The 19,698-nt window shown below is 47.0% G+C and overlaps 1 protein-coding gene across 6 annotated transcripts in view; it reads left to right on the top strand.

Annotated features, from left to right (window-relative positions):
• ENOX2 (ecto-NOX disulfide-thiol exchanger 2) overlaps positions 1–12,735 on the top strand; it is a 37,598-nt gene extending 24,863 nt beyond the window's left edge. For 2 of the 6 annotated variants that reach the window (XM_075896654.2, XM_075896656.2), the window contains exons 10-15: positions 262–443; positions 2,055–2,162; positions 3,960–4,016; positions 6,944–7,064; positions 8,754–8,839; positions 11,352–12,735. In XM_075896654.2, coding sequence (XP_075752769.2) covers positions 262–443; positions 2,055–2,162; positions 3,960–4,016; positions 6,944–7,064; positions 8,754–8,839; positions 11,352–11,483 — 686 coding nt within the window. In that variant the 3' untranslated portion in view covers positions 11,484–12,735. Of the gene's footprint in view, positions 1–261; positions 444–2,054; positions 2,163–3,959; positions 4,017–6,943; positions 7,065–7,664; positions 7,856–8,753; positions 8,840–9,967; positions 10,056–11,351 lie in introns of those variants that run through there. The other 4 variants (XR_016350577.1, XR_012895626.2, XR_012895627.2 and 1 more) reach the window with 4 other exon arrangements.
• The last annotated feature ends 6,963 nt before the right edge of the window (positions 12,736–19,698 follow it).

Raw genomic sequence — 19,698 nt, 5'->3', positions numbered from 1 at the left:
ATAAACATGGCAGACAGCGGTTGGGAAGAAGTACATTGTGTCCTCCCCATTTTACAGATAGGGATGGAAGCCCAGATCTCTGAAGTATTTTGGCTCCCAATCTCCTTTGAGTCCAATGGGAGTTAGTCACTGAAATACCTTTTCAGGATTTGGGCCTAAGTGACTGCTCCGAGGTCATTCTTTGGGGCAGGGCTGGGAGCTGAACGTGCATTACTTTTGTTTGTCTTTTTAACTCTTTTTCTTTTGGCATCTTTCTCTTAGCACTGCTGTCCCAGACAGAGGCCCTGAAGGAGGAAAACGACAGCTTGCGCTGGCAGCTGGATGCCTATCGAAATGAGGTGGAGCTGTTAAAGCAAGAGCAGGGTAAAGCAAACAGAGATGAAGACACAACTAGAGAGCAGCAGTTAAAACTCCTGCAGCAGGCGTTGCAGGGAATGCAGCAGGTAAGGCTACTCTTCCCTGTCGGTATGGCCTTGGTCGCAGCCTCTCTCCACAGCTCACAAACGGGAGCAACTGCACACACTCAAAATGCCACTTTCCTTTTTTCCAACTGAAGCGCCAGCTGATAGCTTGGGAGTTCATATTCAAAAGCAAGCAGCTGTCTGCCATTTCTAGGGCTGCAAAACCAATACAATACCTGGGTTATGTGAACTGATCATCATCTGCAAGGCTAGTTCTGGTCCGTAGGGGTCTGGAATATGCCATGGCTGGTCTCCCCTCCTCCCCCCCCAGCCTGTAACCAGTCCCTTGGACATGACCCCTTTGAGTCTCCAAACCCAAAGGGTTAAACCGTTCCACACCTGTGCCCCCCAAAACTGGATCTTCAGACATCCGTGCTTCCTGTTTCTGTCTGTAGCTTCTTGCAGTGAATTCAGCCAAGGCAGGCTCCTGTGGGAGACTTGTGCAGTACCCCTGCAGGCTGCAGTGCTGTGGCGACAATTATAATTCTCCCCAGAACCGCTAGTATGCTCACACTGGCGGATTTGAGCCCAAGCCCTCCTTCCATCTTGCACCCCAATCTGCTGGGACTCTGTGAATGAAGAGTTTCGGAGTCTCAGTCAAGCCAAGACCCAAAGTTGGAGCCCAATCTTTTGCACTGTAGATCCAGCTGCTTTGGGGTAGACCTCAGATACCTCTTCCCCTTTTACCCACACTGCCCTTCCCCCCTCAGATACCCCTTTCCCCTTTTCCAACCCCCATGGCTGTTGCTTCAACCATCCTATGGAGGGAACCTTTGGGACCCGCTGCACTCATTTTGGCGGCAGGAGGTGGAGTGTCCTGGCAGCACCTGCTGCCCCACGCTTCCTAGGGATGGCCCTGTCCATCTGGGACCCTTGGTTTTGGATTGCTAGGTGTGACTAGCCTGGCCATTCTGGTTCCTGTTGCGTTTCTAGAGCCTCCATTTCTCTGAGTCAGTTACAGCCAGTCCTTCAGTGACCAATTCATACCACCCCAGACAGTTACACCCCTCGTGTGTCCTGCCCTGCCCCCAGAACAGCTTTAATCCTCGCCACTGCACAGAGCGATGAAAACCACAGGGGAAAAGTGAGGCATCTGTCAAAAATATAAACCTATTACCAGAATCCCTGGGATCCATGGCTAACGTCTCCGTGATCAACACTCATTTATTATTAGCTCGGGTGTGCAGGACAAGTGTGAATTACGAGCTGGTTTTGTATTTGGTGATGGGACGTTCTGGGTTTCTAGTACAGCAAGAGGGCCCTGCAGGCAGGTGCTCTTCCAGCATGGTGCATGGGTAAATGATACAACAGCCCACAGCAAGGGTGTTTGTGGTGGGAAACATAAGGAAGGGCTGTGACAACATGTGATGCTATGAGCCCCTTGCAGCTACAGCGCTAACCTCCCTAACTCCAGCACGTTACACATGCTGTGGGATTTTGTGGGAACTTTACAGCCTCTATTTTTGTGTTTAAAATGTTCAAAACTGTTCTGAATTTGCCCCATGTCTTTGTCTAACCGCTTGTGACGCAGTCTTGAAAACAGTGCCATGTGAAAGTCAGGCTGTGCTCTGAATTGGCCTTTTTCTTTTCTAGCATCTTCTGAAATTGCAGGATGAATACCAAAAACGAGAAGCTGAGCTAGAAAAAGTGAAGGAAGAAAAAGTGCAAATGGAAACATTGTTAGAAACCCTTAAGGAGCAGGTATGTACAGCCCAGGCCTCCAGGATTCTGTAGGACATTTCAGGAACAGACTCTGGCTGCTCTTGTGGCCTTTGGCCATCACAGCTCATTCTGTGCAGCATAGGGAACAGGGTCAGGAGAAGACCTAGGCCTGGCTTGGGTGGAAGTGGTCTGCTTTGCATTTCTGGGGCCTACACGGCCATTCAAACATCCATGTGGTTTGTCATGAAAGTTGAGTCTGAGTCTGAGTCTATAACACATCTACATTATCCACAGTAAATCTAGACTTGCATTTAAAGGTCTGTTCTGATTTACATTCTCTAAAAGATATGGGTGATTTTAAGGTTTCCAGCAGTGTTGCTACATACAATATATTTGCATTTACTTTATATGCGAGGAAGGGAAATTATAAGTAGCTTTTTAGAATGAAAGCTTGTGCATTATTAGTATGTTGTATTTCTACTCTCTGATAGAGATGTTAAATTTTGATTAATCAACTAATTGAATAGTTGATGGAATTTCCCTATCCCGCCCATGGCTGTTGTACATTTCAAAGGAACAGGCGCGGTGGGACTGCTTAGGTTTAGGCTTAGCTTTTAAGCCGGTTCCCCCCAGCATTGGCTCCTGCTCCCAACTCTGATAGAGGCAGCGAGGGCGGGGAAGCACTATCTGATAAGCTTATGCTTGTTGGATAATTGACTTGTCGATTGCATCCCTATTCTCCGACTCTCTTGGTTAGTCATTTGTTTTCTTGCCGTCTTGTTGCCAATGGCTCAGTTAAATAAGGCATTTCACTGACGAGGATTTTGTGATCTCGGGTACTGGGTAAAGTGAATATGTTCACAGAACAAGATGCTGTACAGCGTTATTACTTCATCTTGAGTGTGATGCAAAGTGTCAACTAAACAATTTTGCCAGAGGTCCCCTCTGGGAGATGCTGGCTTGTGTGGTCAGTACTGCAGAATCTATAAGGAGGTTGCAGAGCTAGCGCAGGATTTATGTTCGTGAAGATAGAGGGCTGTTCAGTGTTATGCAAATGCTAATGCCAATTTGAAGCCATCACGTGGAGGGGTCACTGTCATTTTTGCAGAAAGACAGCTGTCAGCAGTAGGCTGGCATTTGCAAAGGGTTTAGGTGTCTGAGCCCCATTATTTGGTACTGAATTCCTTTACAAATCCCAGCCCCAAATTCTGCAGGTTTGGCATTGATTGTTTTAGAATTAGATGACTCTTACTCCCTCGCCTCTTCCAGGTAGGTGTCTGCATCATGAACACCTCTGTATTCTGTTACATGAATGTGAAATGGATGATTCTGCAGGGGAAGTGGGAGGAGTTTGTGAATTAATGGATTGATTTTCTGTTGACTTTTTCCTCTGTTTGCGCCTCTCCCGAAATATTCCTTCCACTCTTTGCTCTGAGCTGTTTTCACAAGGTCTGTCTTGGCTGGTCATTGCCTGCTTCGCGCGCTGTCTGTGTACTGGGTGGGAGGGTGACAGCCATTGTGTATACATCCTCATGAGAGGGGAAGGCCTCACCCAGCTCTGTTCACTAAGTACAGCCGATGAAGTTGGACAATGATGACACAGATCCTGTCTGGACCCTCCCTGACATGAGAACTCTCCCTTCCCCTGTGTGTTAGCTAGTGCTGTGTACTGGAGCAGGGTTACACACTGTTGTCTTTCTGGTTGTTAAAGCATTTGAATCTCAATTTGATTGCTCCAGTTTGAGAGCTTCATTTGCAGAGATCAGTGCACAAAGCTGCTATTTTACCACCACTGCCAGAGAGCGTAACCCTTTTCTTTTCTGTAATTGACTATAGCAAGAGAGAACAGCTGAAGAGGACCAGGAGAGAGACGTGGCTGATAATCAAGGAAATGTAAGTCATCGTGTGCCATTCTGCTGTTTTAGGCAGAGCATCTTGCGGAGGGAAGTGATGATGGTTCATTTGTAAACGGCAGCAGAACTTGTCCGAAAGTGGGGGTTTGGCCTGGGAGCCTTTCTAAAATCAAGCTATATCATGTTTACTGCTTTCCTCCAACCACTCAGTCAGTAACCCTGTCAGAGAAGGACATGAGATTGATTTGGCATGATGTGTTCATGACAAATCAGTACTGTCTGTTCCTTAAAACCCTATTATCCTCTAGGTGCTTAGAAATCGATTATTTAATAATTTGTTCCAGTATCTTTCCAGGTATTAGTTACGTTGATTAGTCTATAATTTCCACTGCCTTTTAAGGAGCGGTTCTATGTTAGCCCTCTGGGACGTCACCCAGTCTCCATGACGTCTCTCATACAATGGCTAATAATTGAGAGATTGCTTCAGCTAGTCAGTTTTTTAATTGACCTCGGATGAATTTCATCAGGCCCTGCAGATTTGAAGAAATCTAATTTATCGAAATATATTTCCTTTTTTTGGCCGTTGTTCCTTCCCCTTTGTTAATATTAATTGGTTTGAGTATCTGGTGGCTTTTTAGTGACTGAAGCAAAATAGGCATTAAACAACTTGATATTATCAGTTATGAGCTCTCTTTCCCCCTCAGGAGAGGGCCTGCACTTTTCTTAGTCTGTCTCTTGCTCCTAATGTATTTAAAGAACCTCTTCTTACTGCTAATTGCAGGGGTAGCCAGATACCACAGATGGCTGTTTCACAGTAAAAGTGCAGTTTGCAGAGCCTCCCATAGTCACTGGCTCCTTGGGTGCTCTGGGGCTGGAGGCTCCCCTGGAGAGAAATTAACAAGTGCTCACCACCTGCTACAGCCACGTTCCCATCCTCCCACCAACACTTCTCCCCTGCTGCAGCCCTTCTCGAAGGCTGATGCTCAAATAAGTTTGTTAGTCTTTAAGGTGCCACAGGACTCTTCGTTTTTGCTGAAACAGACTAAGACGGCTGCCCCGCTGAAACTTTTCACAATAGTTAATTATTTCAGCAGTTATATTTGCTGTTTTGAAATTCATTTTTCTTAACCTGCGGCTGTCACTCCTTCCTTTCCTTGGTAATGTGGAATCAATCCTTTCATGATCATATTTACTCAAATTCACATTTCGCCTTCAGATTTACAACCAAAATCCTGTTTCTCAGAATCAAATCTAAAATGGCTCTTCCCCAATCGCTTCTTTCTCTATTTTCTTAAACAAAAAGTTGTCCCCAGCTCATTCCAACAGCTTAGCGAAATTTTGTGTTTTGCAAGGTTATTTTCCAGCAGGTGACAGGGTAAAGTCTCCTATTCCTACACGGCCTTTTTGATATTTCTCTTTGTGCTAGACATACCCATGTTTCACTAGGCATAAGGGATCGGTTGGCAAAAACTTCCCCAGCCGACGAATCTGTGTCTAGACTTCCGTGCTGTGCCTGATCAGCTGATCGTCGGCACAGCATGGCGGCCATGTTTATTTTAATGAAGTGGGGATTATTTAAATCCCCGCTTCTTTGCCTATGCCGGGTAAACTAATTTACATGGCTCCGTCGATGGAGCCATGTAGTCTAGATACACCCTAGGAGCCTACTATGGCCTGCTAAGATCTTTATTAATGGAGAGGTTGCATGAGTTGGAAATTACCCAGCTTGACTTTCCAATCCCAGTGTGACTTATTCAGGGAATTTAATACCTAGAGAAACAACCCCAGTGCTAATCATAGAATCATAGGACTGGAAGGGACCTCGAGAGGTCATCGAGTCCAGCCCCCCCGCCCTCAAGGCAGGATCAAGCTCCGTCTACACCATCCCTGACAGATGTCTATCTAACCTGTTCTTAAATATCTCCAGAGAGGGAGATTCCACCACCTCCCTTGGCAATTTATTCCAATATTTGACCACCCTGACAGTTAGGAATTTTTTCCTAATGTCCAATCTAAACCTCCCCTGCTGCACTTTAAGCCCATTACTCCTTGTCCTGTCCTCAGAAACCAAGAGGAACAAATTTTCTCCTTCCTCCTTGTGACACCCTTTTAGATATTTGAAAACCGCTATCATGTCCCCCCTTAATCTTCTTTTTTCCAAACTAAACAAGCCCAGTTCATGAAGCCTGGCTTCATAGGTCATGTTCTCTAAACCTTTAATCATTCTTGTCGCTCTTCTCTGTACCCTTTCCAATTTCTCCACATCTTTCTTGAAATGTGGCGCCCAGAACTGGACACAGTACTCCAGCTGAGGCCTAACTAGTGCAGAGTAGAGCGGCAGAATGACTTCACGAGTTTTGCTTACAACACACCTGTTGATACAACCTAGAATCATATTTGCTTTTTTTGCAACAGCATCACACTGTTGACTCATATTCAACTTGTGGTCCACTATGACCCCTAGATCCCTTTCCGCCATGCTCCTTCCTAGACAGTCGCTTCCCATCTTGTATGTATGGAACTGATTGTTCCTTCCTAAGTGGAGCACTTTGCATTAATGATTAGTAATATCAAGCTGTTCGATGATGCTTTTCATTCATAGCTCTCAAAGTGCTTTATGAAGTAGGTTAGTATTGTTGTTGTTGTTATTAGTCTTAATATTTCCGTCTATGATTTACTTTTAAGCAAATAGTCTATGAAATGCAAAGTACTTAAGGGCACCCTTTTTAACAGCGGGAGGAACTGACCAAGGCAAATAGGAAGTTCCCACAGCAAAATGACCGGTGTTCTCCGTTGCACATCCTGTGTGTTTTGTGGGTTTTTTGGATGCATTTCATGAGATAAATGATGTATTAAGTGAGACACATTGAACCAGAAGAACCAAAATAGCAACTCTTGCCAGCATTTTACTATCTAGAACCACTGCTGTGTTGTGCGGGTCTGGAGTGGACGTTGTTGTGTTTTCAGGAGAGCAATACTTCCAGGATCTGTGCGTCTAGCCAGGAGAAGGAGTGCCCGCTCGAGAGGACTCTGAGCTGTAGCCCTGTCAAATCTGAACGAGAAGCTTTATTAGTAGGTGAGAGTCCAGGTACAGGATGTCTGCTAACAGGAGGTTGTCGTACATGTTTCTGCCCATGCTAAATAGATTCAGATGCCATAAGAGATGCTCTCAGCAGGTAGTGAAAATGCAGCTCTTCAGTCTTAACTGTCTGGGCTTCTTTCCTCAGTTTCATGCACTGCCACGGTAGTAGGCCCTGGGCACAATGCTGCTCACACTGACGTCATGGCAAAGCTCCCAGTATCTTCAGTGTGGCCAGGATTTCACCCTTTGTGCGTTGCTTACACCGAGGCCTCTTGTGTATCCAGATGTGTTCTTGTCCCCTGGGGGCACACGCTGTATGCTTGTGCATGTTTGTACTGGGTATGTGAGTAACTCTCACCTGATACATTGTGTACATTACCCACCTTTGATCCCATGGCCTGCACACTCTGCTGGGTTTTTACCACATTAGCTCGTGCTTTGTCATGGGGGGGACTAGAGCTAGCATCACACCCCTGAGTCGTCATCGAGAAAGGGCACCTCTGCCTCCCTGGTGTGTATTGTCATATCCCAAACCTCCGTGTGGTTTCAAACACTCTCCAAACAACCTGCTGCTATGAAGTTTCCTCTTTTCTCTCCAATTGACAGTGCTCTGAAGTACATGGAGAGACCCAGACGCCTGCCCCTTGTGTGTAAACGTGTCCCCGTCGAAAAATTCAGCAGTTACACGTTTACAAAAATAAACGTTTGTTAACATCCCTCATAGTGACCGATCCTGTCGTCGTTCTGCACCGCAGAGTGGTTGATTTGGTGTATCCGGGCAGTTTGCTGTACAGCAGGTTCTCTTATGATGCTCCATATCACTATGGGCAGAGCACGGTGTGCACCCAGATCACTAAACATACACTTACCACTAAAACGTTAGTGCCCATAACTTCATCTTTGAGTCAGAAGGCACTTCAGGATCTTGCAGGGTCTCGGGGCGTCATGCTCCGCACCAGTTAACATTGTAGCAGTCAAAGGTGGAGGAGAGTGGGCTGACTTTGTAATGACCCATGACACACCCTGGAAGCGGCTTTTTGAATAAATCCCGGGTACCAGCTTGCTTGCTTGTCTTCTGCCTCTCTTGCACAAAGGCAGGAGTGCAGAATGTGCAGTTGCATAACCACCTGGGCCGTGTGCTAGTCCCGGTTGCTAGGCTGAAGATCAGTACTGGGAGCGATCAGGAATGCTGGGGTCTCATGGGCCTGGGCTGGTTTGGCTTCTGGTGCTGAGCGCACTGCCTCATGGCCATGCTGACGGCCTGTCTGGTCAATCTGCCTGCTTGCACCGGCAATAGCGGCTTCTGCTCCTGCTGGTCACTGCCTGTATTGCTTCATCACAATGTTGGGAATGAATTTGCATGCCTGCCACTATGCCCCCCGCTCCCACACTTTGTCTCTTTGAGGCGCTTTGAGGGCCCAGCCTCCTCACGTCGCTGCAGACCTGTTGCTGCACTGCACAGTACGTCCCGTTGCCCATCATAGGAGCTTTCCCACTCACTTTAGAGTTGTCTGTGTGACTGAGGGATTCTGGAAACGCACCCTCGGCTGCTGCCCAAGGAAACACTTTGCTCCTCGTGACTTTGCAGCACGTAGGCCAGGCCCCAGGACAGTGCATGCAGGGAAAAGCACCTCTTGAGCTGCTGGTGCTCTCAGCTGCTTCACAGGAATGACCCCTACTGTGTTATCTCTCTAGGCATCATTTCAACATTTCTCCATGTTCACCCATTTGGAGCAAGCATAGAATACATCTGTTCCTACTTGCAGCGGCTGGACGCCAAGGTAGGTGTGCTTGTGTCTCTGGGCAGACTCAGGTGGGGAGGAGGGTTACTCTCTGGACAGGCCTGATCCGAGAGAGTGCTTGTCTTTCTGTGTGGTTGGGCGGGGTCTCCTACTCTCACATCCCAGGACCCAGGTCATCGTCACCTTATGCACCACTCTGCCTGGTCACCATGAGCTGTGTCTTCCCCATCTCCAAGGCCCAGCCCAGTGGGGGAGGGAGAGAGACTGGCTGGAATCTGCGTCCCCTCTGCTCTGCTCCCACCAGATCTACAGGACCAGCTGGGGACGCCCCCCCCCCCGACTCTGCTACCTTCCCACTGGAGAGACCTGACTCTCTTCCCCCTTCCCACTAGAGAGACCAGGACTGGCCAGGACCTCTCGGCCATCCCCTCTCACCAGAGAGATTAGGAATGGCTGGGACCCTGCCCCGTCCTCTCTCTTTCCACCTGAAAGATCCCTCAGACCTGGCTCCTGCCATCCCAGAACCCCTGATCACCATCTCCTCAGGCTGCCTCCTCCACTTCTGGGCTCACTCCAGAAGGAGTGAGCAGCTCGGTGAAGACGTTCACGTGAGTTTGTAGTAGCATCTAAGCGTGGGGTGAGGTGCACACGCCAATTGTGGACGCCTGTCCCTGCCCCAACGAGCTAGCAGTGTAGATCAGAACAGAATGTGTGGATGGACCCAATGTAGAGTGGTGATAATCTGACAGATTTAGCTCACTCCATGTCTTGGTCTGCTTAAAAGCCTTCACAATCAGGGACTTTCCAATGGCTTTTGAACGTCTAAGTGAATTATGTCTTCTGTTCTTCTCTCTCCACTGTTCTGGTGACTCCCTTGAAGAATTCCAAGGAGTTGGAGATGTCTGATTTGCTGTATGGTCTGTCCCTAGTGTAGCATGTTACTCAAGGTTGTTTTGTAACTCTCTTTTTCAATAATTTGCACATAGTTGTCCCGATTGTGAAGAGCTCATTCTTCTGTTTCTCTGGGGTCAGTCTGCTGCCCCTTCTAAAGATATGCAATATTTGCTCCCCTCCAGTTCACCAGTGTAGTATCTGGCTTAAACGGGGGGTGGCAGTTTGCCAGGCATTCATAACAAATTACCAAAATTCCCACTTTATCACACACAGACATCACCTGAATCTCACAAAGAAATCTGGTAATCAGCATAACCAGTCAAAGGGCCGCCTTCACACCAGTGACCCTTCAATTTTTCAGGTTGGCAAACAATCATTCAGAACACTTTCCTGACCCCTTTGCACTTATTCTTGTCTTAGTAAGAATAAAACAGCCTCTGTAATGCATGGGGGGGGGAGGAATTCAACCTAGGGGAGCCAGGTGTTCTTTACTTTAGAGTCTCTCGTGTCCCTCCAGGGATGCCCTAGCCCTGCGGGTTGAGAAATGCTGCTCCAAAGGAAGGGCTGAGCCCCAGACAGAGCTCCCAAGTGCCACCAGTCTGCCCAAGAGAGAGGGGAAGTGATATGTTGAAGGCCACACAGCAGGGCTGGGATGAGAACTCCTCATGCATCACTGCACAAGAGGAGAGCTGGGCAGTGAGTATAAAAGTCTCTGCCTAGGAGCCCTGCTTAGTTGGACTCACTGGGCAGAATTTGTGGTGCGAAGCAGCAACGTAGGCACAGGAAGGAGGAGTATGGAGGGTGCCGCAGCACCCCCAGCCGGCTCTCCTTGCTGCTCAGTCATAACTGCTAGCCCTGCTGCTGTGCAGAGCTCTGCTGCTGGCTACAGGTCCCACTGGGCCACCAACCCCACACCTGGGGGCTTTGCTGTCAGCCTGGGGTCCCAGCTGCCTGCCACACATTCAAGGTCCCAGTTGCTAGCCCCACGCCTGCGGCTCCGCACCCACTCCTAGCTGTGTTCCATACCTCTGTCCATGTCCCCCTCTCCCAGAGTGACAGCCCTGCTCCCGGCCCCAGCTCTAGTAGATGGCCTTTCCTCTTCATCCCAGCATTACAGAAAAGGCTAGGGCTTGCTGTTCAGTGCCCCTTTAGCAGGCTCTCGGCACTGCGATTGGCTAGTGTCTCTAGTACTCTATTGGATGATTACGTGGCTCCCTAGCTGGTACAGACAAGCACCTCCAGTAGACGCACTTGACTGGATTATATTTCATGTTTGTGATTCCTCTACCACTTGCAGAAGATGTTCTTGAGTGCATAGGAACACCCGCTTACATTTCATTTCTCTTTGAAGCTATTATTTCAGATCTCCTAATTAAGTAATGAGACAAGTTTTCCTTCCTGCTCGTTTTAGTATTCCTTATGTCTGCAGCCCTCCCACCTCACACTGACGACAGCACATCCCAGAACTTAACCAGGAGCAGGCTGAGTCCCCATTAGCACTTGGACGGGAGAGCTGTGGAAACCCCAACCACGGCAGGAAGTGGTGGTTTTGCCTGGGGTCAGCACTCACGAGCCTGCAAACCTGCAGCCGGAGAGCTGGGATTCTCAAGCCAGAAGTCAGTTAATTTTCAGTGGAAGTTTTGCTTCTCTCCCACAGATCTGTCCCACCGAAGTGGAAGCTCTGATGAGCAGACTGCAGCACACCTTCAAACAGGAGCTGAGTGGTGTCGGGGCTAGCCTGGAAAAAAGATGGAAATTTTGTGGCTTTGATGGACTGAAAATGACTTGACTTGTCGGCTTTCCTGGCTTTTGAAAATCATCACCGAAAATGCACATCCGACAAACGTAGGGTGTTACTCTAACTGACATGTACAATGGCTTTCATGCATAAATTATAGCTACTTTGATGGAACACCCCATAACTGAATCTCAGATCTAGCAGGAGGGTCATGGAAGAAATTGAATTGAATCTTGGGTGCTGTGACTTTATTGTTCACTTGTCTTTTGTCTCTACGACTGTCCAATGTGTTCCATGGACAGTCTTTGCTACTGTTGGATTGTTTTGATAAATTTTAAACCCAGCTAATTAACTGAACAATGTTTTGACAATTTGTATGTGTTTTGTCTCCCAGTCTCTCATCCTGCACGTTTTTGCTGTTGAGAGCAGCCACACGCTGCAATATGGGGTAGCAAAAGAAAGACTTTCTGGCTTTTAGCATGGAGAAGGGGGAAGTATCAGTATTTTATACATTTATATGCTAGAAATTCTACACATTTTAAAAGAGAAGAAGAGGTTTCTATGACTTTGCAAAATGTCTAAATATTACTCACTTTACAAAGCTATTTTCTCTACTCTATCAGATAAGATTTTTTCAAATTTAAGGGCAAACCTAGATTTGGGTTGGTGCCAGGCAGCAGCATGGTGAGACTGGCATGTGTCCATGCTGTGTGTGTGGAATCCTTTTGTAAATAATCTGACTTTAAATGGGAAGGGTATTTAATATTCTGTACATCTAGGAAACAAGAGTCCTAGCAATGCCTGTATTTTAATAGTGGGCTCTCTTGGGTTACTGCCACTTGTCTTTCATTGCCTTCCTCTTGCTGACTGTGCAAGAGTCATAAACAGCATTTTCCTCCCCCGAATGTTTTCTGTGAAGAGCAGGCCTGAGTATTCATAGCAGACTCTGAACTGCTCAAAGCATGGCCAGGATTCTTGAGGCGTGGGGAGACATGAGAGCGCAGCCTTACAGACAGAGGCTGTGAGGCGCACGTCCTGCCAGACACTGCTCCCTTGGCAGGGAGTGTCCTTTCCTGCTGAGATGGAGACAACTAACCGAGCTGTTCTCTGTCTGCTCTGAGAGACTCAGGCTGTGCTGGCCTGAGGGGTTTGGGGTGTGGGTCCCTCGTTGGCATGAGTCCTAGTGCTAGTGCTGACTAAGCAGAGAGCAGGCGAAAAACATTTCAGGGACCCCCTTTGTAAATGCCCACATCGCAGCTGTTCAAAGTTGTATTTTTAAAAATAAAACTTTTTTTACGTCCCAGTTTTGTCTTTGTCGATTTCTTGGTTCCTATTTTACTTATTCCCTGCCCAGGAATAATAGAAATGTAGGACTGGAAGGGACCTCAGTATGTCTAGTCCAGACTCCTGTTCTGAGGCAGGACTAAGTATTCTCTATTCTAGATCATCCCTGACAGGTGTTTGTTCAACCTGTTCTTAAGCCTCCAGTGACTGATTCCACAATCTCTCCAGGTAATTTGTGTCCATGCTTAATTACTCTGATGATTAGGAAGTTTTTCCTAATGTCTGTCCAGATTGTTCTCAGGCTGCAGGCTGCATGCAGCGCAGTTAGCACATAACTGCAGCCCAACTGTGTGCTTAAAAAAAAAATCCAGCCTCACGTGGAATCCGGAGACTGGGTCCCAACTGCCCGGCCCCCCCGTGGTGGGGTCTGAGTCCTGGCTGCCCAGCTCCCACATCCAGGGTTTTACTCCACACAGCAGGACTGGAGGGGGGGGCGGGTGCTGGACATAGGGGCTCTGTGGGGTTTTTTTAGGAGAGGCACTGTGGTTTTCAACCTGCAGCTCACAGTGATAAATGGGTTGAAAATAATCGGTCTACACTACATTGGTCCTTGCTGCAATTGAAGTCCATTTCTGTTCCTCAGTGGATAAGGAGAGCATTTTTTCACTTTCCTCTTTAAAACAACCTTTTATGTCCTTGAAGGCAGTCACCGGCACTCCCCCGTCCAGTCTTCTTGTCAGGATCCTGGCACCAGCGAGGTATATGAAGTGTTCATGTTGTCCCTTCCAATGATCATCACATTGCATCTGTTAACACACCATCCTGCAGGATATTTGTTTCCTCAGAAATTGAGCCCAGACTCTTACCTGATTTTTTCAGGTAATTCCTACACAGCCAACACAGTAAGTAATTGCTTCCTCACATTTACCCCCGGCCGGGTCTCCCTGTGCACTCCAGTGGACACTAGGAAGAAACATCAGCCACAACAACTGCATCCATTCCATTACCCTATTCTGCAGAGCCAAAGGGCAGCGTTTGCTGCAATTTTTGCTGGTGGCCATTAGGTGCTACTGGTGAGCAACATTCAGCCCGCCAGCAAGAGTGGCCGTCCGGCAGCATTAGATCCACCACTTTCCTCAGCTCTGATCCGACTGCCACTGAAATCATGGGAAATCCCACTACCCTTGACAGGATCAAGCCCCAGGTCAGCACGTTCAGGTCCAAATTTTCAAAGGTGGCCAGTGGTTTTAGGTACCCTGCGTGAGACACCTTGGGCCTGATCTTCAGAGGTGCTTACAACTGTTCAGAAGTGGCAGCACACAAAAGCAGAGAGACGTACAAATAAAGAACTGTACTGACAGGACACTGCTGTTCATCTGTGCCCATAAACCTTGCAAGGAAAGGGATGTTCCAGCAGCGAAAGTCAGCCCACTCAAACTGACGAAAGAATACTATTGCCCATCAGGGAAGTGGCATTCTCTGCCAGAAGAGATCGCTTGGGGCAAGAGTTTACTATGGCTAAAAAAACCCTAGGGTTAAATATTTCTAGGGCTGGGTACTTACATCAGAGAGGCAGACCTAGATAGGCTGGTGGCAGGGCATTGGCTGGTGTCCAACAGGGCGGGGAAATGGTTCTCCTATCGTTGCCCTGGCTGTACTTTGCACTGAAGGAGTTGTTACAGACAGGCCATTGTTGGAGACAAATGAGGGCTGGTTGATCTGAGGTATGTGGCAAAGCCTGCTGCTCAGTACCGATGCAAAACTGGTCGCTGTTAGCAGGATAACTTTTAATTAACATTGGATGTCATCGCAAGCTTCTCTTGTTTGCACTGGATTTGATGAGCTAGTGACTCATGTCCGTGCATGGGATGGATGTGGTAGCTCACATGTTTGTTCTTGGATGCTCGTGTTGTGAAACAGAAGGACCGAACCATGCCAGGAATTCCCTTGCGGGAAAACCAAGCTTTCTGTCACAGCGAGAAACGTCACTAGCAGTAGAGCATGACACCTACTTAGCCAGGAAACCTAATCTATCCTATCTCAGTACTGGCATGGACCCTCAAATGCAGCCTTATAACTTCTGTATTGCTTCAAGTCTGTTGTTTTCCTATAGGTCGTATTTGAAACACATAGAAAAATGTCAAAACTTAAAAAAACAATGAATGCACCTTAAAGACTCACAAAACATCTAGATGGTATCATGAGCATTCGTGGGTACAACCCACTTCTTCAGATGAATGGAGTATTCAGTTCCAAAATAAAGGGAGGAGGAGGAGGAAGGGAAAAATAGTGAATTAGTGAATTAGGAGGAAGGGAAAAATAGTGAATGTTACATGAAGCTGATAGAGAAGGTGCAAATTGTTCTTAAGTACCCATTGTTTGGGTTTTTTTAAGTCATTAGGATGTGGAAGGCAGTGTGCTTGCCAGGTAATGTCTTTATTCATACCTTTGTCATGGGTCCCAAACATGTAAATGAAGTTAAGTTCCAACCCTTCCCTGTGTATTTGGCTTATGGAATTGGCCTAAAACAACAGGGTGACTTTGAGCTCCATTAATGAGTGCCCGGGCAGGTTAAAGTGGTCTCCAACAGGTTTCTGTGTGTTGTCTTTTCGGATATCTGATTTGTGTCCATTAATTCTTTCCTGTAGAGACTATCCAGTTTGGCCAATATACATGGCAGAGGGGCATTGATGACATAGATCCCAGTGAATGTGCAGTTAACTGAGTGGCTGATGTGGTTGGGTTCTTTGCTTGCTTGCTCATGACAGCTCCAATTCAGGTGTATATGTGCCCACATTCACAGTCATTGGAGATTTCTACCTTAGTGTTGCCTATCGGGTTGGTCGTAGGGTCCTGTTGAGCAGCAAGCTCATGGGCTGCCTGTACGTATGTGGTCAGTCCTGCCTGGCTTCTCCTCCGGCTTCTGTGAGCATGGCTGGCATTGGTTTCCACTCCCAACGGACATGGCCTAGACAGGGTGGTTGAAGTGCTGGATCCCGGAAGTAGTGGTTAAACCTGGAGTTGCTGTTGGAGAGTTGTTGGTTTTTTTTTTTTTTTTTCATGGCCCCATTCCTGTTGCTGATGCTTTGGACCTGAGCTAGGTAGCTTCTTTCTAAAGCCCCATAAATCCAAAGAAGTGCAGGTTACTTCCGTGGGGGGCACTGGCCTTCTACATCGATAGGGCTCGATGATTCCTACATCAACACAGCTGTTTGTGGGAGTGGCAGACAGGACAAAAGTTCGCCCTGTGTCTGCTCAAAGGACTTTGCCCTAGATCACGGGCTGCATCAGACACAACTACAAGCTGATGAGTGTGCCACCACTGGCAACAGTCAAAGTGTGCTTGACTCGCGCACAAGCATCGTCAGCAGCCTTCTTGGCTCAGGTGCCAATCCACAAGCTCTGTAGAGCTGCTACCTGGTTGCTGGCCACACATTTATCGCCCGTGATGTGCTTACCCAGCAGGCCTGGGGTGACGCTGGCGATGACAGGGCAGTGCCGCAAGCTCTGCACGCCCATGGTGTTGCTTGGGAGTCGCCTAGCATGGAACTGGCATGAGCAAACACGGGAAGAAGAAAAAATGGCCATTACCTTTCAGAACTGTTCTTTGAGCTGTGGCTCGTGTGCATTATAGAATCATAGAATCATAGGACTGGAAGGGACCTCGAGAGGTCATCGAGTCCAGCCCCCCGCCCTCAAGGCAGGACCAAGCTCCGTCTACACCATCCCTGACAGATGTCTATCTAACCTGTTCTTAAATATCTCCAGAGAGGGAGATTCCACCACCTCCCTTGGCAATTTATTCCAATATTTGACCACCCTGACAGTTAGGAATTTTTTCCTAATGTCCAATCTAAACCTCCCCTGCTGCACTTTAAGCCCATTACTCCTTGTCCTGTCCTCAGAAACCAAGAGGAACAAATTTTCTCCTTCCTCCTTGTGACACCCTTTTAGATATTTGAAAACCGCTATCAGGTCCCCCCTTAATCTTCTTTTTTCCAAACTAAACAAGCCCAGTTCATGAAGCCTGGCTTCATAGGTCATGTTCTCTAGACCTTTAATCATTCTTGTCGCTCTTCTCTGTACCCTTTCCAATTTCTCCACATCTTTCTTGAAATGTGGCGCCCAGAACTGGACACAGTACTCCAGCTGAGGCCTAACTAGTGCAGAGTAGAGCGGCAGAATGACTTCACGAGTTTTGCTTACAACACACCTGTCGATACAACCTAGAATCATATTTGCTTTTTTTGCAACAGCATCACACTGTTGACTCATATTCAACTTGTGGTCCACTATGACCCCTAGATCCCTTTCTGCCATGCTCCTTCCTAGACAGTCGCTTCCCATCTTGTATGTATGGAACTGATTGTTCCTTCCTAAGTGGAGCACTTTGCATTTCTCTTTATTAAACCTCATCCTGTTTACCTCTGACCATTTCTCTAACTTGCTAAGGTCATTTTGAATTATGTCCCTATCCTCCAAAGAAGTTGCAACCCCACCCAGTTTGGTATCATCTGCAAACTTAATAAGCGTACTCTCTATCCCAATATCTACATCATTCCATGACCCACCCTCCTGGCCCTCTGTCAGAGTTGCGGGATGTAGGATCAGCAGTAATATACCGGGGCACGAGTGTGCACTAAAGGGGTGCCACGGCCAGCCCTGCAGATACCGTTACATCAAAAATCTCCGGCCGCCCCCATGGGCACGCACGCACCTAGAACGGAATGGATGTGAGTAGCGTGTCTCGAAAAACAACTGTTACCAAAGGCAGGGAACCATTTCTTATGGTACCTTGCATAGAGTACTGTATTTGAGGCAGCTTTGTGATTGTAAATGTACCGCCAATGGTACATTATAAATGCCAGAAAGCCAAATGGCCAGCATGTGTCTTCTTCAGAGCAGACCTTCCATCTGGGCAAGACAGCCAGTCTCATACTGAAAACCTATAAAATATAAATAGCCTGAGAGGCTGTGCCTCTCGGAGGAGGCTGGCTCTGTAAAAGGAGATTAAAAACTAGGAAAATCCTATTTGGAGTAACGTTTATAGACTGGTATTACTGAAGCCAAGGGCTTTTTTGTGCCTCCTTTCAATGCCCCCCTCTCCCTGCAAAGACAATGCCTTGAGTTTTAAACCCACACAAGGAAATATGCTGATTTAAATGGATTTCTTGCGTATATAGTCTATAAACTTAATCTGTCTTAACTTTAAGGAGACCACGTATAGTTGGGAAATGTTTTATAGAGGTTCCTGGTTACTACTTACCTCTTAGGTCGGTTTTATGGCCAAACCTTCTGTTTGTTCCTTGCTTGTTCAAGATGACATGAGCTTCTTTAGGGATGTTTATTTGGCTCTTGTGTCTAATTTCATGCCCTTCCAAGGATACTCGCCCATATTATTATTTTGCAAATCGTGCGATATTTTATGTGCAAATATGGAAACAAACAGCCTTGCTGTGGCTGGTTACAAACACAGAGATATTGCAATACTATATTTAGTCATTTTTGTCCTATTAAACACCAGTGTGTTTAGTCTGTGAACTCCTGGAAGAGAGAGCCGCTAACCAGAGCGATAATGGGGTTATTTCAATTGAATTGTTTTGGCTTTCATTAATTTTTCCAGTCTCAAGGCCATTCCTTCAAGGTGAGTGGGTGGGGTTGTAGGCTACATTGCTATTTTAAAGGAACAATTTATTCAACTGCTTCTAAGGAATGGCCTTAAACTGCCTTCATTGTGACAGGTTTGGAGTAAGATTTATCTCTGCCCATTGACAAACTGTTTAGGTTATTCATGATAAACCAAACAGGATTCACTGACCTATAAACAAAGCTCTGCTGCTCATTCACCAATTGTTTAGCTCTTTTTGATAGAGCCAGGACTCTCTAGTAACACAGGGACATAGAATCACAGAATACTAGAATTGGAAAGGGACCGCAAGAAGTCATCGAGTCCAGTCCCCTGCCCTCGTGGCAGGACCCAGCACCGTCTAGATCATCTCTGATAGATGTCTATTTAACCTACTCTTAAATATCTCCAGAGATGGAGATTCCACAACCTCCCTAGGCAACTTATTCCAGTGTTTAGTAACCCTGACAGGTAGGAACTTTTTCATAATGTCCTACCTGACACCCCCTTGCTGCAGTTTAAGCCCATTGCTTCTTGTCCTACCCTCAGAGGCCAAGGAGAACAATTTTTCTCACTCTTCCTTGTGACACCCTTGACTTGAAAACCACTATTGTGTCCCCTCTCCGTCTTCTCTTTTCTAAACTAAACAAGCCCAGTTATTTCAGTCTTCCTTCATAGGTCATGTTCTCTAGACCGTTAATAATTCTTGTTGCTCTTCTCTGGACCTTCTCCAATTTCTCCACCTCTTTCTTGAAATGTGGTACCCAGAACTGGACACAATACTCTAACTGAGGCCTAATCAGCGCAGAGTAGTGCGGAAGAATGACTTCTCATGTCTTGCTCACAACACTTCTGTTAATGCATCCCAGAATTGTGTTTGCTTTTTTTTGCAACAGCGTCACACTGTAGACTCATATTTAGCTTGTGGTCCAATATGTCCCATAGATTTCTGCAGTACTTCTTCCTATACAGTTGCTTCCCGTTCTGTATGTGTGAGACTGATTGTTCCTTCCTAAGTGGAGCACTTTGAATTTGTCCTTATTAAACTTCATCATGTTTACCTCAGAGAAACGCATAACATGCCTTGGAGTTTCTCCTCCCCCCCCCCACAGAGTGGACCCCCAGCCCAATGGGTAATCTTTGCTGAAAGCATTCCACAGATAGACACATGGAAGGAATTTTGACTGGATGGACGCTTGTTCTTTGCATGCTTGTGTCCTGTTGTTGTTTGGTTGTGTTCCCTTGTCTTAAGTTGCTCACAGCTGATCACATGAGTCTTCCATCACGGTGCCCCATCAGCCTGGTAAGAACCCCGTGTCTTTTGAAATACTGGAGGTCACAGGCACCATGGTTGAG

This window comes from Pelodiscus sinensis, chromosome 13 (genome assembly GCF_052426305.1).
Source record: "Pelodiscus sinensis isolate ZL-2025 chromosome 13, ASM5242630v1, whole genome shotgun sequence".
Taxonomy (NCBI): Eukaryota; Metazoa; Chordata; order Testudines; family Trionychidae; genus Pelodiscus; species Pelodiscus sinensis.
This window is presented reverse-complemented; position numbering and strand designations above follow the sequence as displayed.